The sequence below is a fragment of the Misgurnus anguillicaudatus genome, chromosome 16, assembly GCF_027580225.2.
Source record: "Misgurnus anguillicaudatus chromosome 16, ASM2758022v2, whole genome shotgun sequence".
In the NCBI taxonomy this organism is placed as follows: domain Eukaryota; kingdom Metazoa; phylum Chordata; class Actinopteri; order Cypriniformes; family Cobitidae; genus Misgurnus; species Misgurnus anguillicaudatus.
Window position 1 is genome coordinate 27943073 of NC_073352.2, and position 23596 is coordinate 27966668.

At 37.7% G+C, this 23596-nt stretch overlaps 3 protein-coding genes across 3 annotated transcripts; all 3 read right to left on the bottom strand.

The window, feature by feature from the left end:
• Positions 1 to 1790: 1790 nt before the first annotated feature.
• Positions 1791 to 5837, bottom strand: LOC129422289 (sperm microtubule associated protein 2-like). The gene is made up of 8 exons (XM_055178117.2): positions 5507 to 5837; positions 5395 to 5425; positions 5256 to 5312; positions 4998 to 5129; positions 3454 to 3570; positions 2648 to 2783; positions 2409 to 2543; positions 1791 to 2185 (listed from the first exon to the last, which is right to left on the bottom strand). Exons 1-8 carry the CDS (start codon positions 5520 to 5522, stop codon positions 2072 to 2074), a joined length of 738 nt encoding a protein of 245 aa, XP_055034092.2. The 5' UTR covers positions 5523 to 5837; the 3' UTR covers positions 1791 to 2071.
• An 810-nt stretch (positions 5838 to 6647) lies between these two features.
• arl9 (ADP-ribosylation factor-like 9) lies at positions 6648 to 11645 on the bottom strand. Its single transcript, XM_055178116.2, has 4 exons — positions 10923 to 11645; positions 10203 to 10371; positions 8950 to 9125; positions 6648 to 7381 (listed from the first exon to the last, which is right to left on the bottom strand). Exons 1-4 carry the CDS (start codon positions 11124 to 11126, stop codon positions 7205 to 7207), a joined length of 726 nt encoding a protein of 241 aa, XP_055034091.1. The 5' UTR covers positions 11127 to 11645; the 3' UTR covers positions 6648 to 7204.
• A 1068-nt stretch (positions 11646 to 12713) lies between these two features.
• Positions 12714 to 23218, bottom strand: srp72 (signal recognition particle 72). The gene is made up of 18 exons (XM_073854429.1): positions 23064 to 23218; positions 22483 to 22603; positions 22141 to 22264; positions 21841 to 21989; positions 19757 to 19863; positions 19420 to 19451; positions 18746 to 18870; positions 18596 to 18653; positions 17537 to 17668; positions 17325 to 17453; positions 17170 to 17242; positions 15649 to 15713; positions 15480 to 15575; positions 15227 to 15408; positions 14937 to 15074; positions 14775 to 14812; positions 14512 to 14671; positions 12714 to 13419 (listed from the first exon to the last, which is right to left on the bottom strand). Exons 1-18 carry the CDS (start codon positions 23161 to 23163, stop codon positions 13248 to 13250), a joined length of 2001 nt encoding a protein of 666 aa, XP_073710530.1. The 5' UTR covers positions 23164 to 23218; the 3' UTR covers positions 12714 to 13247.
• Between the last annotated feature and the right edge of the window lie 378 nt (positions 23219 to 23596).

A 23596-nucleotide genomic window follows, 5' to 3' on the forward strand; every position in this document is an offset into this window, starting at 1 on the left:
AAGAGTGCTGTAACTGACATATACAGCAATTGACCTAAATTGCGACTTCGGATTGAGAAACGGCCGAGGTGTTAGTTCATGCGGAGCTGCGGCTGCGCAGACTGATGAACGTGAAGTTCTGCGAGAAACACTCACTGGTCTCGAATCGCTATCGCGATACTTTGATGTCATACACTGTTCGGTCTGCGTACCTCTGCATAGAGATGAACAGTGTGGTAGAGGAGCGCGATTTGATTTCAGACCCAGAACAAGATTTAAAGACACAAAATTGAATGATAATAGAGTTTGTATCAGTTTGCCTTGGTGCGTTTATACACACAAACGACTCAGAAATCAGAGCAGAAAGGTTTGAGGTCAGGCAGGTACGTCGAGTTTAGTTCAGTTTTACGTGTGTTCTTTTTAACGTGTTAACGTAATATTTTATAGCATTACTAGTTGTAATATTGTGTTGTTCATATTTGTGTCGCGTGTCTTATTCTCGCCTCCACTGCGGAAAAAGCAAACAAACTGCTTCATGTAATAACGTTACTGAACGTGAAGTGGCACACGGTCTCTCTTCATATTTTAAAAAAATAAACAAACACTTAAACTTACAGTAGTCTATATGCTCGTCTGGTAAGTTTATGAACGAAAACATGAAACTTTTAGTATGTTTTACAAATGACTTTTCTGTGAGCTTCATTAAAAAAAACATGTGACTCCTTAAAGAGAACCTATTTTCCGATTCACGATTTTACACATCCTTTGGCGTGTGTGTGTGTGTGTGTGTGTGTGTGTGTGTGTGTGTGTGTGTATTAGCTGTTAACAATATGCAGAAGGTACAAATTCCAAAGTAAGCAATGACACGATTTATCATTTCCAACTTAAATCTCTTTTCTTGGACTACAACAAACAACATGGATTGTATGCAACAGTTTACTTCTTCGACCTGTTGACTTGGACACGATGGTCATTATCATGATTCAGCCCGCTTCGGACTCACAGCCTGTAAGTTAACTCCTGTCACCATTGCACTGTGAGCTAATCTTCCAAATATGGTAAGGAGCGTCACATTTCCAGTTGACGTCAGCTGTATTCAGGCCAATTACAACATTATGGTTTGCTGGCCAATCGGAGGACAGTGCGCTTTTCAGAACGATGAGATTTGTACAATATCAATGCGTTTCAGGGAGGCAGGGCAGAGAGGAGCAACAATAATGTACGGTATGTGGAAAATAATGTGTTTTTTTTACAATAAACGACACAAACGATTAGCAAATAGCAACATGACTCAACTTCAAACTATCCAATCAATTCTCGATGGACAAAAAGTCCAGCCCTACTTTTTTTCATTTCAATAGCAGTTTCACTTGGAAATACGTCACGACAGGGAAAATAAGACAGTCACTACCTCCGTTTCATGGGGACTTTAAAATTTGAAATGATGGGTAATAATGAATTAACAACTGCATCTCAAAACTGTACACACAGGAGTTTTAGTTTAAGTTTACATTTAAATTGTTCGACAGAGGAGAATCTATTCTAAGGAATAAAAACTTGAATGACCTTTGAAAAAATAAAGATTTTAAAGAGTAAAATAAAAACAAGAATTTACTGGAGATGAGAATATTCAAGTCAAATTTGTTTATGTAGACTAATGCTCTTTTACAATGTTGCATTGCTTCAAAGCAGCTTTACATTAAAGAAGAAGAAAAGAAACCACAGAAAAATTCATACATATCATATAGAATAGAATATATGTTATCATTGCAAATGTTACTGTACTCGTGAATAGATTATAATCTAAATAAAAGCAAAACACATTCACAACAATCATCTGTACAACAGATGCTGATGATCTGCGATTCGCCCACAGTGTTTTACACTGAAACCTGATGGTTGGACAGCAGAGGGTATGAATCCACAGGAGCATTAAAACACAAAGCCCTTCTTCAGCAGCCAGCGGGTTGGCAGCAGGCTGAGACTCATCATGTAATACTTTCAGTTCAGTCAAAGTTTTGAAACAAAGCCCCAGACAATGATTACAAAACCAGAGTGAAATGAAAAAAAAAAATCCAGTTCTGTCGTCTCCTCAGGTTCTCCAAGCTGGTTCTCTTGGATGGATGAAGTCTTTAGAGAGGGGTTTGGGAGAAGACAGACTTCGAACACGAGCACTTGCTGTTGCATTTCGGGCTTCTCTGGAAACCTGCAAGATATGAACCGAACAACAGAAGCCACAGACAGAGTCAGTCCATGCTCATTACATTTCACAGCATATACCAACAGAAGCAAATGTTCATTGCTGTCGATGAAGATGATGATGTGTGTCATGTCAAAACATTGCTCTGTTTGCTTGAGCATCTTGACCAGCCAGAGTTTGGGATGGGACTATCTGTTCGTCTGTTGGGCGACTGCACACACTTTCTCACCGGTCGGATCGGGCTCCCTGGTTCTCCAAGGTCGTAGAAGTGTCTGTTTTCTCTCAATTTGGGCAGTGAGAGCTGCTCAAGTCGTGGGGTCATCTTGGCTGTTTTAGCAGAACATGAGATGGACGTCTGTATGCTCTGAAACGCAAATCAAAAGCTACCTTTTACATCTTTTTTCCAAATACAATAAAGTTTGTGCATATACACCTGTAAACTCCCAGAAATTAAAGTGAAATTCTCACCTGTCTATCGCTGGTGAAGTTGGGGTGGATGGATTTAGGGAGGGCCAGCTGAAGAAGTCGATGTGAGATGTTCCTCACGCAGGGCTTCACATGCCAGACGGGACAATTATACTCGCACAGCTCTGAATGTGGAGAACTGTACACCAGGATTACATTATAAGAGGTTTCATAGCTCTGGAGACCAATTCACATTTATGCATTTGGCAGACGCTTTCATGCAAAGCAAGTGTGCTCCTTGGGACTGAACCCATGACCTTGGTGTTGCAAGCACCAAGCTCTACTACTTGAGCTATGGCCACACATAGCTAGGAAGCTTATGGTTCATATTAACTTCATCTCAGATGTTGCAAGCTAAATTCCTGATTTGTTCCCCATTCAATCCATTTCCAACAAAACGTCTTTTCTTCACCAAATATGTTCTCACATATGTTCTCAACTATAAGATGTTACATAACAAAAATCTGCCAGGTTTATTTACCATTCCAAAGGATCCGACCCTGGAATTTTCTTTACAAACAAAATTACACAACAGCATAAGTGACACAACATGCAAGCCTGACAAAAATGGGAATAAATCTGTGCTTTTGGATTTCATTAAGATTTTTGTGGTTGCACACAAGACTTTCCAGGAGATGCATGCTTGGACAACAGTCTATTGTCTGACCACAGACTCTGTGCTACTGAAAAAACAGATATTGAGATTTTGGCTTCCTTAGCAAGGGCTAATTTTAGTTCTGGAACCATCTGTGAGTTCCCGTGAGTGCGTCCTGTGAAGATCCTGATTGGATTTTTGTGTCCCTTCTTACCCCATTTCCTGCGAGATTCGACCTCTGGATTTGGGAGTGGCCAGACGGATTATGTGCTCGTACTGTAATGTATGAGATGGATGTAGCATCTTTTTCATTCTCCCCTCTTCCTCTTTCCTGCAGGGAAATAAGTGAAAGGACATTTGGCATCAGAGAAAAAAATCGGTTGCAGGACTTCCACTGGGAGCAAGTAAATGGTAAAATTCAGAGTGTTTATGCAAATGACACCCATATTTATCAGTATAAATGATTTTAAGGGGACATATCATGACTTTTTCCATGTTTAAGTGCTATAATTGGGTCCCCAGTGCTTCTATCAAACTAGAAAATGTGATAAATAACAACCCAGTAACTTAGTTTTAGTAAACCATTCTCTGCAAGCATGGTTCATTGAAATTTGCCTCCCCTTGTGATGTCAAAAGGGGATCTTATAATAATAATAACGCCCCTTAATCTGCACTATCCAACCACAGCACTACCATTTAGTGCAGAGACAGAGAGAAAATAATTGAGTTTCAATTTCAATGATCAGTGTTTGCATTTATCCGCTCATTTGTATTTAAAAGGACACACCCAAAAACATCACATACAAAGTAACAATTTTTTACTTTATAATAAATTATCTATATGGTATTTTGAGCTAAAACTTTACATATGTACCCAGTGGGGACACCAAAGATTTATTTTACATCTTAAAAAAGTCTTGTGAAATGTCCCCTTTAATACGAGAAATGATCTTGCCAGCTGGACTCAAGGAAGCAAATGAGTTTATCCAATAGCTCATAAAAGTCTGGAATTAACACAAGCAGCTCATTCACAGAGAACTCAAGCAGTGTGAAAGGGCCGTCTTTAACTTCAGCTTTTTAACTTTGACTGCATGGGAAACTGGGGAAGAGAGGGGAAAAAATTAACACAGATTTTATTTTGTAATACGAATGTGGCATTTGTTGAAAAAAAGAGCTTTAGTTTTAATAAATGGGCACTACCAGGAAATCGGCCAATGTCTGATAGTGGGAAAACATGCTTATTTGTCAATAACGATTATATGCTGATACATCAGTCCATCCCTAATATACAGCAGGGAAAATAATTATTTGACACATGAGCATTTTTATCAGTAAGGGGATGTAGCCATCAAGCCAAATATTGAATTCATACAAAGAAATCAGAACATTTAAGTATACAAGTTGAGTCATAATAAATAAAGTGAAATGACACAGGGAATAAGTATTGAACACATGAAGAGAACAAGGTGTAAAATGGCACAGAAAGCCAGGAGAACACCTGAAATCTGTCAGTATTGAGAGAGAAACCCTGCCCCCTATATAAAAATAAAGGAAAATAAATAAACTCATAATAACATGGCATACACATACAGCCATGTTTCTGAACATTGACCTCAAACTCTCATTCATTATTAACCTCAATGTTCTCCTCACACATGCTGAAACAGCTTAACCTGAGCTCACAACACTGCCTTCACATATACACGTCAGCACTAAAGAAAGATGACATTGTAAGATATTTACTGCTGTAGTCCGTACCCAAGCTCAGTCTGAAGGCAGGAGAAATCTTTTTTGTGCTGGGCCAGAGCTTTTATTCTGGGGCTTGGATTGGCTCGCAGTGCAGAATGGGACAGAGGCCGTATTGACTCTTGATTTCCCCATGTCAGCATCCTGCACCACAGACAACACACAAACATACGTCAGGCAGTTTGTCATCACAGGATAAAACATGAATGAGCTTTAAATGGATTTACGGAAATGTCTGCAATTAAACAGGGTATAGTAACACAATTTTACCACGGCCTTGTGAACCAAACCATCTTGGAGTGCTTGGGTTGAGCTAGAAATGAAATCCTATGAAAAGATTATTAGTCTTTTTAATATATACAAATCTTGACTAAATGAATAGATAACAACATTAAGCGTGTTTGCATACCTGTCCAATTCAGAAGACTTCAATTCGAACTCTTTGAAAAATTAAAAGGGTGATATTACCTACTAACAACAAAACCAGAACAATTGTTTTTATTTTAAAGGTGTATTTGTACCTGTATTAGATCGCATTCTGTCCAGGTAAAGACCTCTCAGGAATTTTGGGAAATAAATGCTTCTGTCACAGTACTGACCAGCTGTTGCTAAGGATGCTGTTACAACAACAAGTGTCACATGGTCCTGGGTTGTGGCTAGAAGGGATACAGCTATTGCCTCCTGAAAATATCTCTTGAAATATTGTTGCAAGAAGGCTGTTTTTATCCTAATCCTACCCCTAAACCTAACCCTAAACCCAACATCTTGCAAGATTTAGCCGGTGCTGTATCCCCTCTAGCTAGAACCATCGTCCTGCTGGGTACACCGCAAAAAATGATTTTGAAGAAAAAAATTCTCTTTTTGTCTTGTTTTCAGTAAAAACATCTAAAAATTCTTAAATTATGATGCTTTTTCTAATAAATCTAGTTTTAAGACCAAAAATATCAAATTTAAGTGATTTTGTGCATAAAACAAGCATAAAAATATGCCAATGGGGTAAGCAATTTTTTATTGAATTGAAAAAATGTTCAAGATTTTATTGCTTACTCCATTGGCAGATTTTTTTGCTTGTTTTATGCACAAAATCACTTAAATTTGTCATTTTTGGTCTTGAAACTAGACTTATTTTCTTGGGTCGTTTTGCTCATCAAGAAAAAGCATCCCAATTCAAGAACCTCTAGACATTTTCACCGAAAACAAGACAAAAATACTAAGATTTTTTTTTCTTGAAAATAATTATTTGCCGTGTACACTGCAAAAATGACTTTCTTACTTAGTATTTTTGTCTTGTTTTCGGTACAGATATCTCAAAGTTCTTGGATCGAGATGCATTTTCTTGTTGAGCAAAATGACCTAAGAAAATTATTCTAGTTTTTAGACAAAAAACTAAATTTAAGTGTTTTGCTTGTTTTAAACACAAATTGCCTTTAATTATATATTTTTTATTATTTTCTTAGGTCACCAAGAAAATGCATCTTGAGTTAAGAATTTTTAGATATTTGTACTGAAAACAAGACAAAAATACTAAGTAAGAAAGTCATTGTTTGCAGTGTAACAGTGATGTCATACTCACAATGCTTTGAATAGACAACGATACAGGAAGTAAAACATTTAGGGGTTTTCTGACACCATGACTCAAATAACAAACACTCACCAAGATGATAATAGTATTTAATAACTTTAATCGAGAATTAATAGTTATCAAAATGCCATCACAAAATATATCAAAAAGAGATAGAAGGGTCAAATTACAAAATTAATATACAGACATGGCCGTTTAGCCTTAAGTGACCAATCGGTCGGTTACATTAAAAAACAAATGTAACATTTTGTCATCTAGGAAAAAACAACAAACACCATCATGTCCAACGCACAAGAGCCCGAAAGTGTCGAACAGGACACTTAACATATTTAATGATTTCATAATAATACATACAGCAGCATAAATAATAAACTGAAATACAGTGTTATTTTTTTAATGCTCAAAATATTGCTTTGTGAAAAAATTTAAAGCAACAAATACTTAAATAGCACAATACGTCTATTTAATTTAATTAATGAGAAATATTTTAAATTCCCATATTCCTACAAAAACAGGCTCTTTTGTTGTCGTTGTTTGGTTTGAAGACTCTTTGGTGTCGTGAATCCCTGAAAGATCGAGACATTCTGATGTTTGTAGTGCGACGAAACGCAAAGGACATCCCCTTTAAAACATACAATTAGTCTTCTGACATCATCTCTATGATGAGGTCACGGGCATCCCGCACACCAACATTGGTTACCGACTTGCCCTTCTTCACCTGGGTACCAATCACACTGAGCCGATGCCCGTCTCCAACGTTCCCCAAATCCAGTGCCTCGTAGAGATCTGTGATGCCACGGGCCCCTGGCAAATCCTGCATGTGAATTCATAAAGTAAACACAGTATTATTTGCTCATGCACCGCAGAGGCATTTGTGAAGATTTACTCTTGCAGGTCATTATACAGTAGTAACACATCTGGTGTAATGAGAGAAACATTTAAAGGCAAACTATCGCCCCCTTGTGTACAGAGCTACAGACAGTGTTTTACACGCATTATTGGTCATTTTATCACAAACACCACCACATTGTCTCATAAGTAACACAATGAAATTAGTAAATCCTTTCAAATCAACATACATGAAATAAATGTATAATAGCAGCAATAAAGCTGAACTTTAATAAAAGTATAAATATGTTGAAAACTGTAGCGTCTTACCAAACACAGCACAACAAAGATGTATTTCTATACATTATCTGCTATAATAAAATATTTTGCTAAAGTGAAGAATAGAACAAAATATATAATAAGACATAAACTAGGGATGTAACGATTCAACCATGTGTCCCATTAAAAATGCCTGTCTGAAATCGATTTTGAATCGCAAGGCTGCGATTCTTTGTTTAATGCACAGCTTGTGCGTATACTACGGCATTTGGTTAGTAGGAAGTCCTTATCAATCTAACATCATAACGAGTTGGAGTCGTTTATAACGTGCATTTAAAAAAGCAACACTCGTTAAACCAAATCATTTAAAATATTCTTTATTATCATGAAAATACCTGAAACAATTTGAAGAACAGCGATATAAATATTCCTGTAGACATTTCCTGGAATAGCGTTTGTAATGCTACTTCTTCTGTGGCACAAAGGGAGTTTCTGCACGGGAGCGCCCCCTGGCGTTCGGATGTGCCTGGATTTCACCATAATTCATTCCAATTCATTCATTGAGAAAACGCGCATTTGCACGGTTAATCGTTACACCCCTAACATAAACTGACTCTTTATTAATGTTCAAAATAGTGTTTACAGGCAACTTTATTGTTTTTTGAATAAAAAAGAAAATAATTTCCTAAAGCACGCACTGTCTTATAACACATAAGCAGCAATGTAATATAACAAGTAGGGCTGCAACAACAAAAAGAATCAATTATCAAATTTGTTATCAACTTATTTCATTATCATTTAAAAACTGCACAAACTTTTATTTAAGGATTAAAATATCAAAATAAAAAATTACATTAGTAAAAAAATATGTTGTAGTGTGTGGCTTTAAAAGTACACTTCTACACGTGAATACCTTAATTTAGTGCCACTGCCTAATTTAGCTATAATATGTGAAAATGTTATTAAGTAAATAGTTAGGGTTCTCTCCGATTAAACAATAAAACAAAACAAAAAACAATCACCCAATTAACCGATTATAAAAATAATCGTTCGTTGCAGCCCTACTAACAAGAATGAATATAATATAACATGAAACAGTTTAGTAATACAACGCGAGAGATTCTGGTATCTGTGGACGTAGTGCGTTCAGGTCCCTTACTGATATAAACGATGTCTGGCATGGCTCCAGCTTTAGTGCCGACACAGAGCCAGTCCCCGTAAAAAAGTAGTGTCAGGCAGACACAGAGAGAGGATTAAAGTTAAAGACGCTCTCACCTGTTTGTTGGCGAGCAGCACCAGGGGCAGGTAGGGGTCAGCAGACAGCAGCCGTTGAAGATGATGTTTAGCCAAAGAGAATCGGTCCGTGTCTGCAGAATCTACCACGAACACCAGAACCCGAGCTTTATGCAGATACCTCTGCCAGTAATCTCGCAGATTCTCTGTGCCTCCGACTACATGACACAGAAAACACAAGCAGAGCATTATTATACAGTTCACTGCATTTACTAGTACTACACTTACTGTGATGTGGTATAATGAACAGATGGAATCAGATATGCTAATGTATACCATGGTACTGAAATTGATGCATAATAGTATTTAATGGCACTTTTCCATTGCATAACACCCCATGCGTCAGGTTGTGTCAGCTCACTTTACTTTGGCTTAGTTAGCTTTTACACTGAGTTTAGTACCACTTCAGAGTGGGAGGGATATTTGTGCTGCCTACTGCTGTGACATCATACAAAAAGTGGAAGCGAGCATCGTTGGAATGCAGTGTTTCCCATACATTCATTTATTTGTCAGTCCGCCACAAAATCAAAATTGACCACCACAAATAGATGCTTGCACATAACATTTATCATTACCTCTGTCTTAAGGGGGTCGCACACCGGACACGCAGCTCAGCGCCGCGCCGTTCTAAAAAAATCGAACACATTGTTTTCTATGAGTGTACGCACACCGGCGCTGACAGGTGGCGCCTGTCCGCAGCGCCCAGCTCTGACTTAATAAGTTGCTCAAATTTCTGTACAAACACCCATGGCGTCAGTTGACGGGCTCCGATAAGTTGCAAAAATTCAGTGCATATTTGCATACGTGCACGTTATGGATGTGCCGCCACAAACTGCGAGGAAAACACTGGTATGGTGTTTCGGAGTTTGGGAAAGCACAGATGACACCAGGTTTGCTCAAGATGAAGGTAAAGCTAATCTTGCATTTAACAATGATGCTGGTAGTGATGACCAATCAGTGGTCAACACTGGGCTTGCGTCACGTTTTAGTATCAGCTCAGCTCGCTTGGAACCCCAACTGAGGTGGTACTAAAAAAAGTATTGGGTACTACGTACTGTACCCGTGAAAAAAAGCCCTTAAAGGCAAGCTGACCTGACCCAACCCATGGGGTACTACGCAATGGAAAAGCGCCATAAGTGGTACTTCAAAGTAATACCAAGTCAAAAATACAGTGGTGATACCTTTTTTAAAATCTTTTTATAAGCATATGTATTATAAGGCCGACTTGTATTTACTCTCTAAGAACTCGATCTGAAGCTCTTCCTTGTTGATGGACACGGCGTTGAAGCCCTGTGTGGGACTCACGTCTTGCTCCAGACTGCCCGTGGCAAAACAGTGCAATAAACTTGTCTTTCCTGCCCCATCCAGACCCAAAAACAGCACCTGGGTACCTGCGGTCCTAGGCTGCAAACATAACACACAACGCAGAGACAGAATGAAACTTTCAGTCATGTTTTACTGAGGAAATCACAGAACACAAACCCAGCCTGTGATCAGGTGCATTTTATATATATATATATATATATATATATATATATATATATATATATAGACATAGACACACACACACACACACACATATACGCATCATATTTACAAATTTAAAATCTGGCCCTCAAAGAAAAGTAGTTGAAGGCCCCTGGTCTATAGTTAACAAACACAACGCTCAACTCTTAAATATACAGTACCTGCTTTTTCCATGTACAATATCTGTTATGTTGACGTTCATAAATATAAACATAATACAATAAATTATTTTATTTTCCATTTTGATGTTTTTATTAATATTAGCCTGTGTGAAAGCATATAAACTTAATGAACCTATTAAATCAAGAGTGACACTCAAGACCTGAAGAATTACAAACTGGCTACTGTACTAAACTTTCTGAATTTCTGGACTGAGGCCTCTTGCAACGCAAAACACATTTAAGAATAAGTGAATGAAACCAACAAACCTCTGATGTTATGGGATGCTTTTGTGATGTGCTGGTGGTTTCATGTACTTTTTCTTCTATGCGTTTCTCTCTGTTATTTGGTTGGTTTTCCTTCTTGGGTTCATCTGTTTTGTGTGCGCGCATCAAATAGCACACAGCGCACGCTACTCCTCCCGTCAGCGCGAGCGCGGCGCCCATCAGCCCGACCTCGCGCACACCGGGCATTTTCACGCTTAATTTAAACGTCCAAATAAAATACAATGAGAATGAAACTAAAGGCTTTAAATGCTTTATCTACATGTAAAGTTACACGGACATGATAATCACAGACAGGCCTCTGGGAGACTCCACAAGTGGATTATAAAGTCCAGCTTGTATTTCCGGAGAGTCGAAATAACACCGCCACTGATGCAGATTTATACCGTATGTAAGTAAACGACAGCGATAAATAAATGTTTAAAATCGATCGATCGTGGTCCTTGCAAAATATGCACAGCGTGTAACGTTAAGTCGAGCTGTTGCGTTGCCCGGAGAACAACAACAAAAAAGATCTCGTGAGATAATCACAACAAGACCCAGGAGATTTTGATCTTCTCTGCAGGGAACTGGAAGCTCAAATAATCCACTGAGATTAACTAAACGAACATGTACACGGAGTAAATCTTTAATGTTCAAGGCACACTCGTACGTGACACATTTAATTCTTGTAATGTGAGACGTTTTGTCTAGAGGGCGCGAGAGATCACACAGTGAATAGTGTATATGGACGTGACGTCACAAGTAGCAGGGCCCTCTGTCGACCAAACGTATTTTGATCATTTACACTGGAATAATGTACGGTCCTTGCAACAAAGATTTTTATTTACTAACAAAGTAAAATAAATGTATTTTAAATTACTTCATAATATATACCCTACCAAAGATTTTCTAGGAAAAGTTATGTTTAATTTTGACACCAAATGCATCTTTTGGTCAGAATGACACTGAAACTTTTCTTAATATGTTTTGGTTGTGCAAATATACGCAGCAGTTTGGGAAATATGTTGATTTGTTTATCTCAAACAAGTTTATAAATGGTTATAAAAGGTTACAAGGTTTTTGTGAGTCTTGAATTGTTATTGTTGGATTTTTGGAAGGAGATTCAAATGCTTGTTTTATAATAAATCTATGTACTTATGTAGATGTAACCAATTTTTAGTATTTTTACAAGAGATAAAATAGTATTTAAAGACTCGGAACGTGTACAGTTTGCACGACTTGAACTTTTTAATGCTTTTGATTTTTCTTGGTTTTTTCATTGCCCTCTCCTTCTTTTGATCGTATTTTGTATGTTTTTTGAGTTATGATCTTTTTTTTCCTTTTTTTCCCTCTTATGGTGTTACTCCTAATTGTTGTTATGATTTGGTTGTAATGATACAACTACATGGTCAAATGTTACATACTAATGAACTTGAACTTGTTTTCTCTGCAGTATTGAAGATCAGAAAACACTGCACCATTTTTTTCACCATGTTCCCCCATTTCAATTTTCAGTGAATAAATGCAAATAAAAAAATATTTTTATTAAGAATTTGGCCGAAATGTTGCCAGATGATGACAAAATGAAACAAAAGTTATCATTTTAAACACATGCACATAAATAATAAATCTAGAAAACTGAAAGGCACCATATAAATGTCTCTTAATTTTTCTGTGCATGCATGTGAACTAGTCTGTGAAAAACCATATAGTCATTGTGTTCAAATGACTAAGACCATGCAATGATTTAATCCTTAAACTGTTTAAAATGACACACAGACGATGAAGACTAAATCTGTTTCAGGAATCTCTTTATTAAGGCTGGATTTCATGTTTTCTGATGGACTTTTGTTCAAAATTAAAATTAGGATTGAGTTTTTATATTCAGGAGTTTAAAAATAAATATATTTCAACTTTGCATAAAGAGCCTCTATTGTAAAATGATAACATCGTCTTATACTTGAGCCAACATTTATCAAGCGGGAATAAAATAAGGGTGAAAAAAACCAACTTGTAATGCAGATATAAAAAATGCCCTTACAGTTACAGTAATGAACAATGGACTGAATGATTAAAACAAAAGACAAAAATCTGACTTATTTCCTTAAATGATTCCTGTTTATTCCTGCATTATCACTCATCCTTAGACTCTGAAAACCCCTTCCATATTTTAGAACCGAAACATTTGCGCAATTCATCCTCCGGACCACTAGAAGGGGATGTGGCATCTTTATCCTTACAACTCTGCTTTTCAATGTTTCAAAACCAAACAAACAATCCTTCAAGAAACGAGCTAATTATTTCAGATTGAATCATTTGTCTCTTTTTCTACCATCCTCCTTTCCCACCCTTTTTCTTCTTCGGTGGTGCTTTTTTACGAGAAGCTCCAGGTGCGGCAGGTTTCTGTTGTCGTGGAGGCACCGCGTTACTCGTGGTGCTGGCTGTTCCTGAGCCGGGTCGAGGTGAGGTGGGTGGACTGCTGGCCGTCTTACTGGCATCACTGAAAACCAAATAAAAACTCAGTGCTGTAAAACCTTTAGCTCACAGTTCAAACAAAATATTTGCAATGCTGCATTAGGATCCAGCCACAAAAATTATAACTAAAATGGGATATTCTAGTGCAAAAGAAGATATATCAAGAGATAATTATAAGGAATTATATGCCCCAATTAAAATTTTTTTGTGACGGTAGCAGTATTTTAACAACGATGGTAATGCACCAATTCACTGCAGTGGGGCAGTTGTTAAAGAATGAATGTGTGTGTGTGTGTGTGTGTGTATTTTGAAATATAAAAATGTAAACGAGGATTAGATAAACTTTTCTTAACAAACGTGCATGTTCATTTTGAGGCAACGAGGGAGAGTGAAATTGCTCACTTGTACTCACTCACTTGTACTCACTCACTTGTACTCACTCACTTGTACTCACTCACTTGTACTCACTCACTTGTACTCACTCACTTGTACTCACTCACTTGTACTCACTCACTCACTTGTACTCACTCACTCACTTGTACTCACTCACTCACTTGTACTCACTCACTCACTTGTACTCACTCACTCACTTGTACTCACTCACTCACTTGTACTCACTCACTCACTTGTACTCACTCACTCACTTGTACTCACTCACTTGTACTCACTCACTCACTTGTACTCACTCACTCACTTGTACTCACTCACTTGTACTCACTCACTCACTTGTACTCACTCACTCACTTGTACTCACTCACTTGTACTCACTCACTTGTACTCACTCACTTGTACTCACTCACTTGTACTCACTCACTTGTACTCACTCACTTGTACTCACTCACTTGTACTCACTCACTTGTACTCACTCACTTGTACTCACTCACTTGTACTCACTCACTTGTACTCACTCACTTGTACTCACTCACTTGTACTCACTCACAATCTTAATTATCATAAATATTTGATACTCACAATATTCTGTAATTTAATCTTATTTTTTGCCACGGTAATTCCCAATATTAAACAGATCACCCAGTCTTACTAGGGGAGGTCACTTAGGTTCATTTCTTTCTAACTAATACCCTTCAGATCAGTTTTTAGGCGTTGGTGAACTTACAGCTCTGCAGTAGCTCCTGAGGTTGCGCCCTGCGTACCACGGCCCACCTGCTCCTTCTTCTTGCCCTTCTTCCTGCCGCGGTAGTACGAGCGCTCTCGCATCGGCAACCATCGCTCGGGGTCTGGAGTCGATTTGGGGTCGTGGTTCTTTGGCAGTTTACCTGAAAAGGAGCAAAACGTGAACAATTCAATGATTTTAAAAAAACACAACTAATAGTTTTCAATACAGCTTAAAAAATAAATCAACGCTAATGGCAGACATACCCTTCTTCTTTTTCTTCTTCTTTTTAACATCTTCAGGCCTAAAACAAGTGTGTTGAATAAGAGAACAATGATGTGAACATGAGATCCAACATAGCATATTTAAACTGAAAAAAAAAACACGTTAACTCTGATACAGCGAGTCTTAATACACAAATGTTTTACCCCTGCTCTTTCGGTGGAGTTTCTCCAACAACTTTAGCAGCTTTTTTCCTGACGTATGTGGCTCCGTGCGAGTTCTCCAGTTCATCAACGTTCACTTTAAAAGACATTGAGTCTGGAGAAGGAAGGTGCTTACTCAACCTGAAAGATTGAACGCTCAGGAAAACATTTAAATACACTATGCCATAACTTGCCGTTCCTACTACAGTTACACCAGATAACACTTATTGCTCACTCAAAGTTGGATGTTTTGTGGATAATTTGATTAATTACTGAGGTGTATTTAAGGATACGCTTTGGCCTTTTCCTGATCCACCAGTGAGTACGCAGAGATGAGCTGAGCCAGCGTATGAATGTCTTTATTGTTCTGTTTCCACAGCTGCTCCAGGTCACTGATCGCCTCCTTCTTACGGCCGTACTTCAGCTTGTAGTTGGCAGCCTCTCGTACCAGACAAAGGTGAGCATCAGACCCGTGCTGACGGAGGAGAAGAGATGTTAGAGACAGAGTTAAACGGCTCTCGAGTTTTCAGACAAACTGTGTTTTACCTGCTCGGACTGATAATACTGGATGGCCTGCGTGAAGACGTCGATCGCGCTGTCCATGTCTTCTTCGTGCGTGTACAACGTGACCAGAGCAGAAATCTGTTCGAAAACATCGAAATACTGTAAATCACAATACCACATGTTTTCACGTTTTCAACAAATCGAATCTTACCATTCCTAGCTTGTATTTAAAGTCTTCTATTGACTTCAGGATGTCACAAGCTTTAGTCACATGACCTGTGGGGGTAGAGAAATAATTGACTCTTTAAACTCCAAAAGTTCTCTTGCCTTTACTATAGCTGCCTTACAATTCAAATGGAAGAATCAAGACTTGAAGAATGCAGCCTCTGAAGTATACAAAGCAAACTGAAATGAGACGATGAGCCTACGAAGGATTTTTAGTTACGTCACCTGCTGTTCCTGTCATCTATTGACAGCAACGGGACGCAGCAGAGACATTTTTGACTCTAAAATAAACATTTCTAGTTCCATTTTGTCATATTAGAGAATATGATGCATTGATGTAGATTAAAACTACCCCAACAGTAAACACTGCAAAAACTTACTTAGTTTTCAGTAAAAAAATATCTAAAAATGCATAAATTAAGATGTATTTTCGTGATAAGAAAAATGACCTAGGAAAATAAGTCTAGTTTTTAGACAAAAAATATAAACTTATAAAATATAAAGTTTTTTTCATAAACACTTAATTCAAGAAAATTTTCTTGTTCCATTGGCAGATTTATTTATTTTTTGCTTGTTTTAAGAACAAATTTGCTAAAATTTTATATTTTTCGTCTAAAAACTACACTTTTTGTCCTAGGTCATTTTGTTTATCATGAAAATACAACTTAAATTAAGAATTTTTAGATATTTTTACTGAAAACAAGACAAAAATACTAAGTAAGAAAGTCATTTTTTGCAGTGTACAGGAAATATGCCCAATTTAAATGCAACATACAGAGTTTTGCAGCGATAATATCAATACAAAACATCATTTATTATATTAAAACATTGATAAAGACCTTAATATGAACTTTAATTTACCTCAAATTTTGAATGTTTATTTTAAAATATTGCGCAATGAATCGCGGGATAGCCAAGCTATGAAGAATTCATTCGTTCTATCTTTCAAGAAAAGCAGCTGGCATTTAAGGGTCCCATTTTAACTCTTTCCCCGCCATCGTTTTTTAAAATAAAGTTGCCAGCCAGCGGCAGCATTTTTTTTATGATTTTCACCAAAGTTTAATGCCTTCCAGAGAATGTTTTTCCTTAAATATATAAACATACAATATATCAAATGAAAGAACAGACCCTCTGCTTTAAAAAAAGCGTGTCATCCTACCTTCATTTGTACTCTTTTAATTACCTCTTAAACATGGATAGGGTTCTTCAAAATTACCAAATTTTGATAATTAAATTTTTGAATAGGACTTTTGATAGAGATCAATTTCAGAGCGATTCTCAAAAATGTTTTGTTTAAACAGTTTGAACTGTTTGCCCTAAGGAAATACTTCCGGGTTTTATAAGTTGGGTAAGAGCGCCACCTGGTGGATAATAGTGGAAATACTGATTGCCAGAAAACTTGTCATTGCCAGGGAAGCGCTAACTCGTCAATGGCAAGGAAAGAGTTAAAGAGCCTTCAACCTGGGAAGCAGCGGATTTGAGTGTGTATTTCATTCAGTGCATGTACCTTGTGTCAGATACAGCTGAGCCATGGTGAGTTTGATTTCAGACGCACTTTCAGGATGTTGATCCGCAAACCGCTACAAGACAGATAAAATGATTACAAACCCTCACTGACGGCACAAATCAAAATTACACGCAGGAGAACCTTTTTTCCAGTACCTGTAGCAGCTCGATGGCTTTGTTGTGCTGCTTCTCACGGCACAGCTGGGCCACCCGAATGAGAACCGGTCTGGGGTGACCTGGGTTCTGCGACTGCAGGTTCGACAACAACTTACCGCACTGCTCCGCCTGCGATGGGGCGAAACACAAGAGGTCACGATCATACTTTCAGTTATAGACCGAAAAGTATTTGCGTATGTTGCTTGCGTCACCTGGTTAGTGTACATAGCCAGCAGGGCTTTGTTGATTTCGATGGCCTGCAGCTGTTTTTTGGCCAGTTTGTGCTCCACGCCCTCAGCGTTGGTTAGCTTCACCTTCTTCTTGGAGTCGAACACGTTTTGGTCCTGAAAGATTCAACAAAATCAGAAACGCAGATTTAAAGCGATTTTAAAAAACTACATTAACAAGAAGATGAAAGTAAGAACCGGAGTCTACATGATTGGAAGTGTGGCTACTTAAAGGAATAGTCAATTTTCTTAAAAGAAAAATCCAGATAGTTTGCTCACCACCGTCCAGGGTGTTGGTGTCTTTCTTTGTTCGGTCGAGAAGAAATTATGTTTGTTGAGGAAAACATTGCAGGATTTACATGATTTACCACAATTTCTCGTCTAGGTCCGGTCCTGAAAGCGTCAGCGTGACCTCACGCAATACGTCATGACGTCAAGAGGTCACAGAGGACAAACGCGAAACTCCGCCCCAGTGTTTACAAGTGTGTTGAAAGAGGACCGTTCCTACATTGTTGTATGTGGAATGATACTAAGTAATGTCTTTGTGTCAGTTTATTGTTTACAATGGTCCGCAAATGTGCGTTTTATATATGTAACACGTGACCTCTCTATGTCACTACGCATTTACGTTAGGTCGCGCTGGACCGGATCTAGACAAAAAGTTGTGGTTTAAAACTGCATATTTATATTTTTCTTGTCAAAAATAACAATTGTTTCGCTAGATGAGACCCTTATGCCTCGCTTGAGATCTTTTATAGTCCTTTGAACCTCCGTTGATAAAAACTGTTACGTGTTTAGTTAAGTGTTAAGTGTTGGTGTCCATTAAAGTCCATTAAAATGAGAAAAATCCTGCAATGTTTTCCTCAAAAAACATTATTTCTTCTCGACTGAACAAAGAAAGACATCAAGTAATTATCTGCATTTTTCTTTTAAGGATTTTGTTTCTTTAACATTTATGTAGAAAGGTGGAAAAAACCCTTGACACATTTAAACACCTTAAACGGCACGTTTAAAGAACACAAACTGTTCATCCGCATTATTTACCTTGTTAATGGTGATGATGTTATTGGCAGTAACAGCCAGCAGACCCCCATCAGACGGTCTGAACACAAACACAACAGACAAAATTTAAAATAAACAGCATTAACATTTACACAGCCAGCACGTGAGCATTTGTTTTTGACAGAAACTGACTTGAGTTTGATGACTTGATTGTAGAGTTGAAGAGCATCTTCGGTTCGGCCCTGAAGCTGCATCACATAAGCCATCTGAGAGTGAATGACGGCCAGCTCAGCGTCAATATCCTCCTCCATCACATCCTACATAAACACATTACATCTTCTCAATCACAAACCAAACAGCGAGCATGTGCAAACCATTATAGATGGTTTCAGCAGTAACAACAGAAACGAACGTCTTTTGTGGAACAAGCATAAATGCTTTTTTGTCCTTTTAGAGTAGTTTATTTCTGATAACAAGCTAAATATACAACAAGCAGATTAGCTTAGTTCAGATCATAGCTAAAGTATTTCAAAAACTACACTGAGCTGACGTTACCATCTAAAATGTGTACTATATAATGTATACAATGTTAATTACAGATCGGCTGCCATGAACCTCCCTTCACATGATCGTCGTCTCCCCTCGTCTTTAGGAAACCAAAACATGTGTTATTTTCGACGAGGTATATGTTCCACAGTTCAGTTTAGCCACTAGCCAAACCATTAAACAACCAGAGACCGAAAGTTAAGTTACGCACAGACACCTAACTGCGACGACGCGCGTGTGCCTGATGAAACCGTCTATAGAGATGCTTCCGTTGACATACAACATATTAAGTGGTGATAAAAGAAAGAGGAATTACTCACTGAGTCCTCAGCCAGAGACTTCCTGCACAACTCTGGAAAAACAAGACAAACATGAACCGATTAAAAATTCGATCACCTGCATCAGCGAAGACTCAAAGCGAAAGCGCGTAGGCACGGCTGGCAAGACAGAGCCACAGGATTATGCAACTGGGACAGATCGTATCCGGATCAGTTGGTTCCCCGCACAAATCATAAAAAACTAAACGTTTCTTTCCTACAGATTTTATGAGCCCAGTCTAATACGCCTATGATTTACGGTAAAACATCTGTATCTTACGGTTTATATTAAAAACACACTAGAAGTCTTTTTTTTTTTAATTAAGGACAGTCTTCTTACCTTCAGCTTTCTGTAGTTTCGTCATGGCCTGGCTGAGCTGCGCTTGACCAATCAGACAGCAGGCAGCATTGTAACACAGCTCGTAGGAGCTCTCAGGTAAACCCAGATCTTCCTGAATACAAACAGAACGTCATGGCAAGTTTATTTATATAGCGCTTTTTTACAGTGTTGCATTGTTTCAAAGCAGCTTTACAGGAAAGACAAAGAAAAGAAGCACAAAAATAGGAAAATTATTAGATATATGAAGTACCAAATAAATGATATTAAAGGGACACTCCACTTTTTTGAAAATAGGCAAATTTTCTAGCTCCCTCAGAATTCAACACTTGATTTTTACTGTTTTGGAATCCATTCAGCTGATCTCAGAGTCTGGCGGTACCACTTTTAACATAGCTTAGCAAAATCCATTGAATGTGAATGGACCATTAGCATTGCGCTCAAAAATGACCAAATAGACTCGATATTTTTCCCATTTAAAACTTGACTCTTCCGTAGTTACATTGTGTACTAAGACCAACAGAAAATTAAAAGTTGCGATTTTCTAGGCATATATGGCTAGGAACTATACTTGCGTAATAATCAAGGACTTTGCTGCCATAACATGGCTGCAGCAGGCACAATGATATTACGTAGTGCCCGAAAAAAAGTCCCCTGCTATTGAAAGTTACCAAGGGGACTACAGAACTAACTACAGAAGAGTGAAGTTTTAAATAGGAAAAACATCGAAACCCATTGGTCATTTTTGAGCATGATGCTAATGGTCCAATCAGATTCAATAGATTATGCTAAGCTATGCTAAAAGTGGTACTGCCAGACCCGGAGATCGGCTGAATGGATTTCAAAACAGTAAAAATCAAATGTTTAGTTCTAGGGGAGCTAGAAAATGAGCCCCTTTTTTTGAAAAAAAAATTGATGCCAATATTTACTGTCCTCCTCATTAATGGATTATAATCTAATACGGTGGTGTTTACTTTTTCTTCGACTATCAAATTGAGTTAATTAATATATGACAAGTGTCATATAAAACTAGGCATGCCTTTCCATCTTACATGAAAATTAACCCTTAAGCATATTTCCTTTTTTACACGTAGGCGAGAGTTTGCGTACATTGCACATGATGCAAATTTCGTCATCAGAATAGTATACGCGTACTGCATGTACACAGATTTTTGTAACCGGCGCTTACAGGAGAATGTAGGACAGGAGATTGCATTACGCATGCGTTGAAATGACATAAGAGTCATATAAACTACACATCGCACCAGGGGTGGTGTTTGCATATTGTCTAGCAGCATTCAGACAAAACAGCAGAAATTAACAGGCTATAATGATGATCATTTTAAATATTTTTAGAAGAACATTGGTACATTACTAATTTACACGTGTGTCCGACTTCATGCTATACCACATGAAGCGATTCTAAAGCAAAATGTTCTGTGTTGATATTATCTTGTTTTAGTTCTGTTGCTGGAGTTGCATTTGCATTTTCAGTTTCTATTTTTGCTTACTTATTGTTGTTGTCAGTGTACAGCGTGCAGTCTTTAGTATGTTTTTTTTTTACACGTTGGTGGAGTATGTACACATATAATGTGGTATTATAGTTATTTGAGAATGTCCTTGTATGCCCAGAGGAAATTATGAAATACCCTAGGTTTTCGTAAAACGCGGCCACAGCTTTGCACGGCTTTGCATTTGACAGTGGCATACACCGTGATATGTACACAAAAAAGTTTTTTGAGAAGTTTGACTTGTCATGAACAGCTGTGTAGAACTCAGAGAAATTGTATGAGCATCAAGTGCACCCCAGCACCACACATTTAATCTAGTTGCTGTATGTAAGGAGTGTCTGTTTTTGATATTTATAACATCTGATATGGCTGTTCTAAGCCACCTAAGTTTAAATACAAATCTGATGCTACTTTGCTTCTGTGTAAATGAAGAAGCATCAGATTTAAACTATGTTTTTGTCATTTTCATTATTTATATACTTTGTGCATTTAAAATGGCATCAATTACATAACATAATTCAGCTGTTGTGTAAATTTATTAGAGCAGCATTCAGCATCAAAAATGCCTTGTGGGTCTCTTCCGGTGCCGTGTTCTCCCAAGTGCTCTGGGCTGCCAACACAGCGGACAGATTCGTCTTCCTCTCCTCCTCATATTCATCCTGAGAGTTTCTGATCAGATCTTTATACACAGCACGACACTCATCATAGCGTTCCAGTCTGTAGAGCTACACACAAACACACATAATTACCTCTTCAAATGCTTTGAATTCTGGATATTGCAGGACTGAAGCCTTTAGCACCAGTCCAAAAACTGATTTGCAGTGTTATCACTAGAAATGTGGCTTACAACAGACATGATATAATTATCTCTCTCACCACTTGACCGTAGAGTTCCTTCAGTTTATCTGTTTGTTCTGGGATTGCCTCGATCGTTTTCAATGCGCTCTCCACCCTGTTGAGACGGTATTCACAGTAGGCCTTCTCAAACCCGATCAGATCACTACAGATACAGAAACACAATGACAGACATCATATAAAAATAAAACTTCTGCTCAAGTGTATTTAGACTGAAAGATTATAATTCAAATATCATAATGCAATGAAGGTTCTGTGAAATTTTATGTATGGTAGTATGAAACAATATTACATACATACAGTATGTATATACTACTTTCCAATGAAACCAGTATTGCAATGCAACTTGGGTGTCTGTTTTACCTGCTCAGAGATTTCGTGTGAGTGTTTATTACATTCAGAGCTTCTTTAAAACCTCCATTCTGGATCAGACAGACAATTTTACATCGCAGAGCCGTTACGTCATCTTTATTTTCATGCAAAACTGCAAAAAGAAAAACGATAGAAATATTTTTCATTGGGAAATGCTTAACATTTGATATGCGATACACTTGCTGTTTGCAAAGAACATATATGTGCTAACATTGCAGTAAACAAGTAGAAAGTGTTAACTTTTAAAGCGGCTTTAAACACAAACGTAACACTTATGTCAAACATTCTGGTTAGACTAAGTCCAGTCGTCTATGACACGTAATCACTAATCCTAAACTCCACAACCCACCTAAAACATCAACAAGACATAAATGAAGAGGCTTTTACGAGTCAATGTGTTAAATTAAAGAAATCAAATCGCATTTTTCTTTTGTTTGTTTAAAAACTAGGCATTTGTGAATCTACTTCACTGCAGGTTAGACACGTTACAGGAGAAAACCATTACTACAGCATTGTTTTAAGCTATGTTAAGGACATCTAACGACATATATAATTAAATAGTTTTTCTTTACTTTTATTGACAGCTTTTAGAGCTCTGCTAAAGTCCCCATTCTGTCCACAGCGGTTGATTTCGGTCCAGAGAGCAGAAACAGGCCCAGCTCCGCTCGCCATCGTCAGCCATATGAACGGAACCGAACAGGACAGAATAAAAGTCCCGCTTCCGGATAACACAACGATTGTGCAGAACAAAAGTCCCCATCTTAAACTTATGTCAGTGTGGAAGAATAAAACACAGGTAAATAACACCAGGCTCATACGCTAATGTTGCAATACTTTTGTGGTTTTCTTAATTTGGAAAAAAATCAGTTACCAAGCAAGTACATAAAGTGTTCGAACTGTCTCGTTAACTTACCTTATTCCGATTCACAATTTATGATTACTATTTAAAAGTTGAGCTGTCTGGTCGGATAAGTAAGCTGGAAATAGTAACGTTACATTTAATTTGGCGTTATTTACTTCACTTTAACAGGAGTCTCTTTTTCCTTGTGATATAAATGTTATTTTGATATGTTTCTCTCAGTAAAATAAATCGTAAAGTAGACTG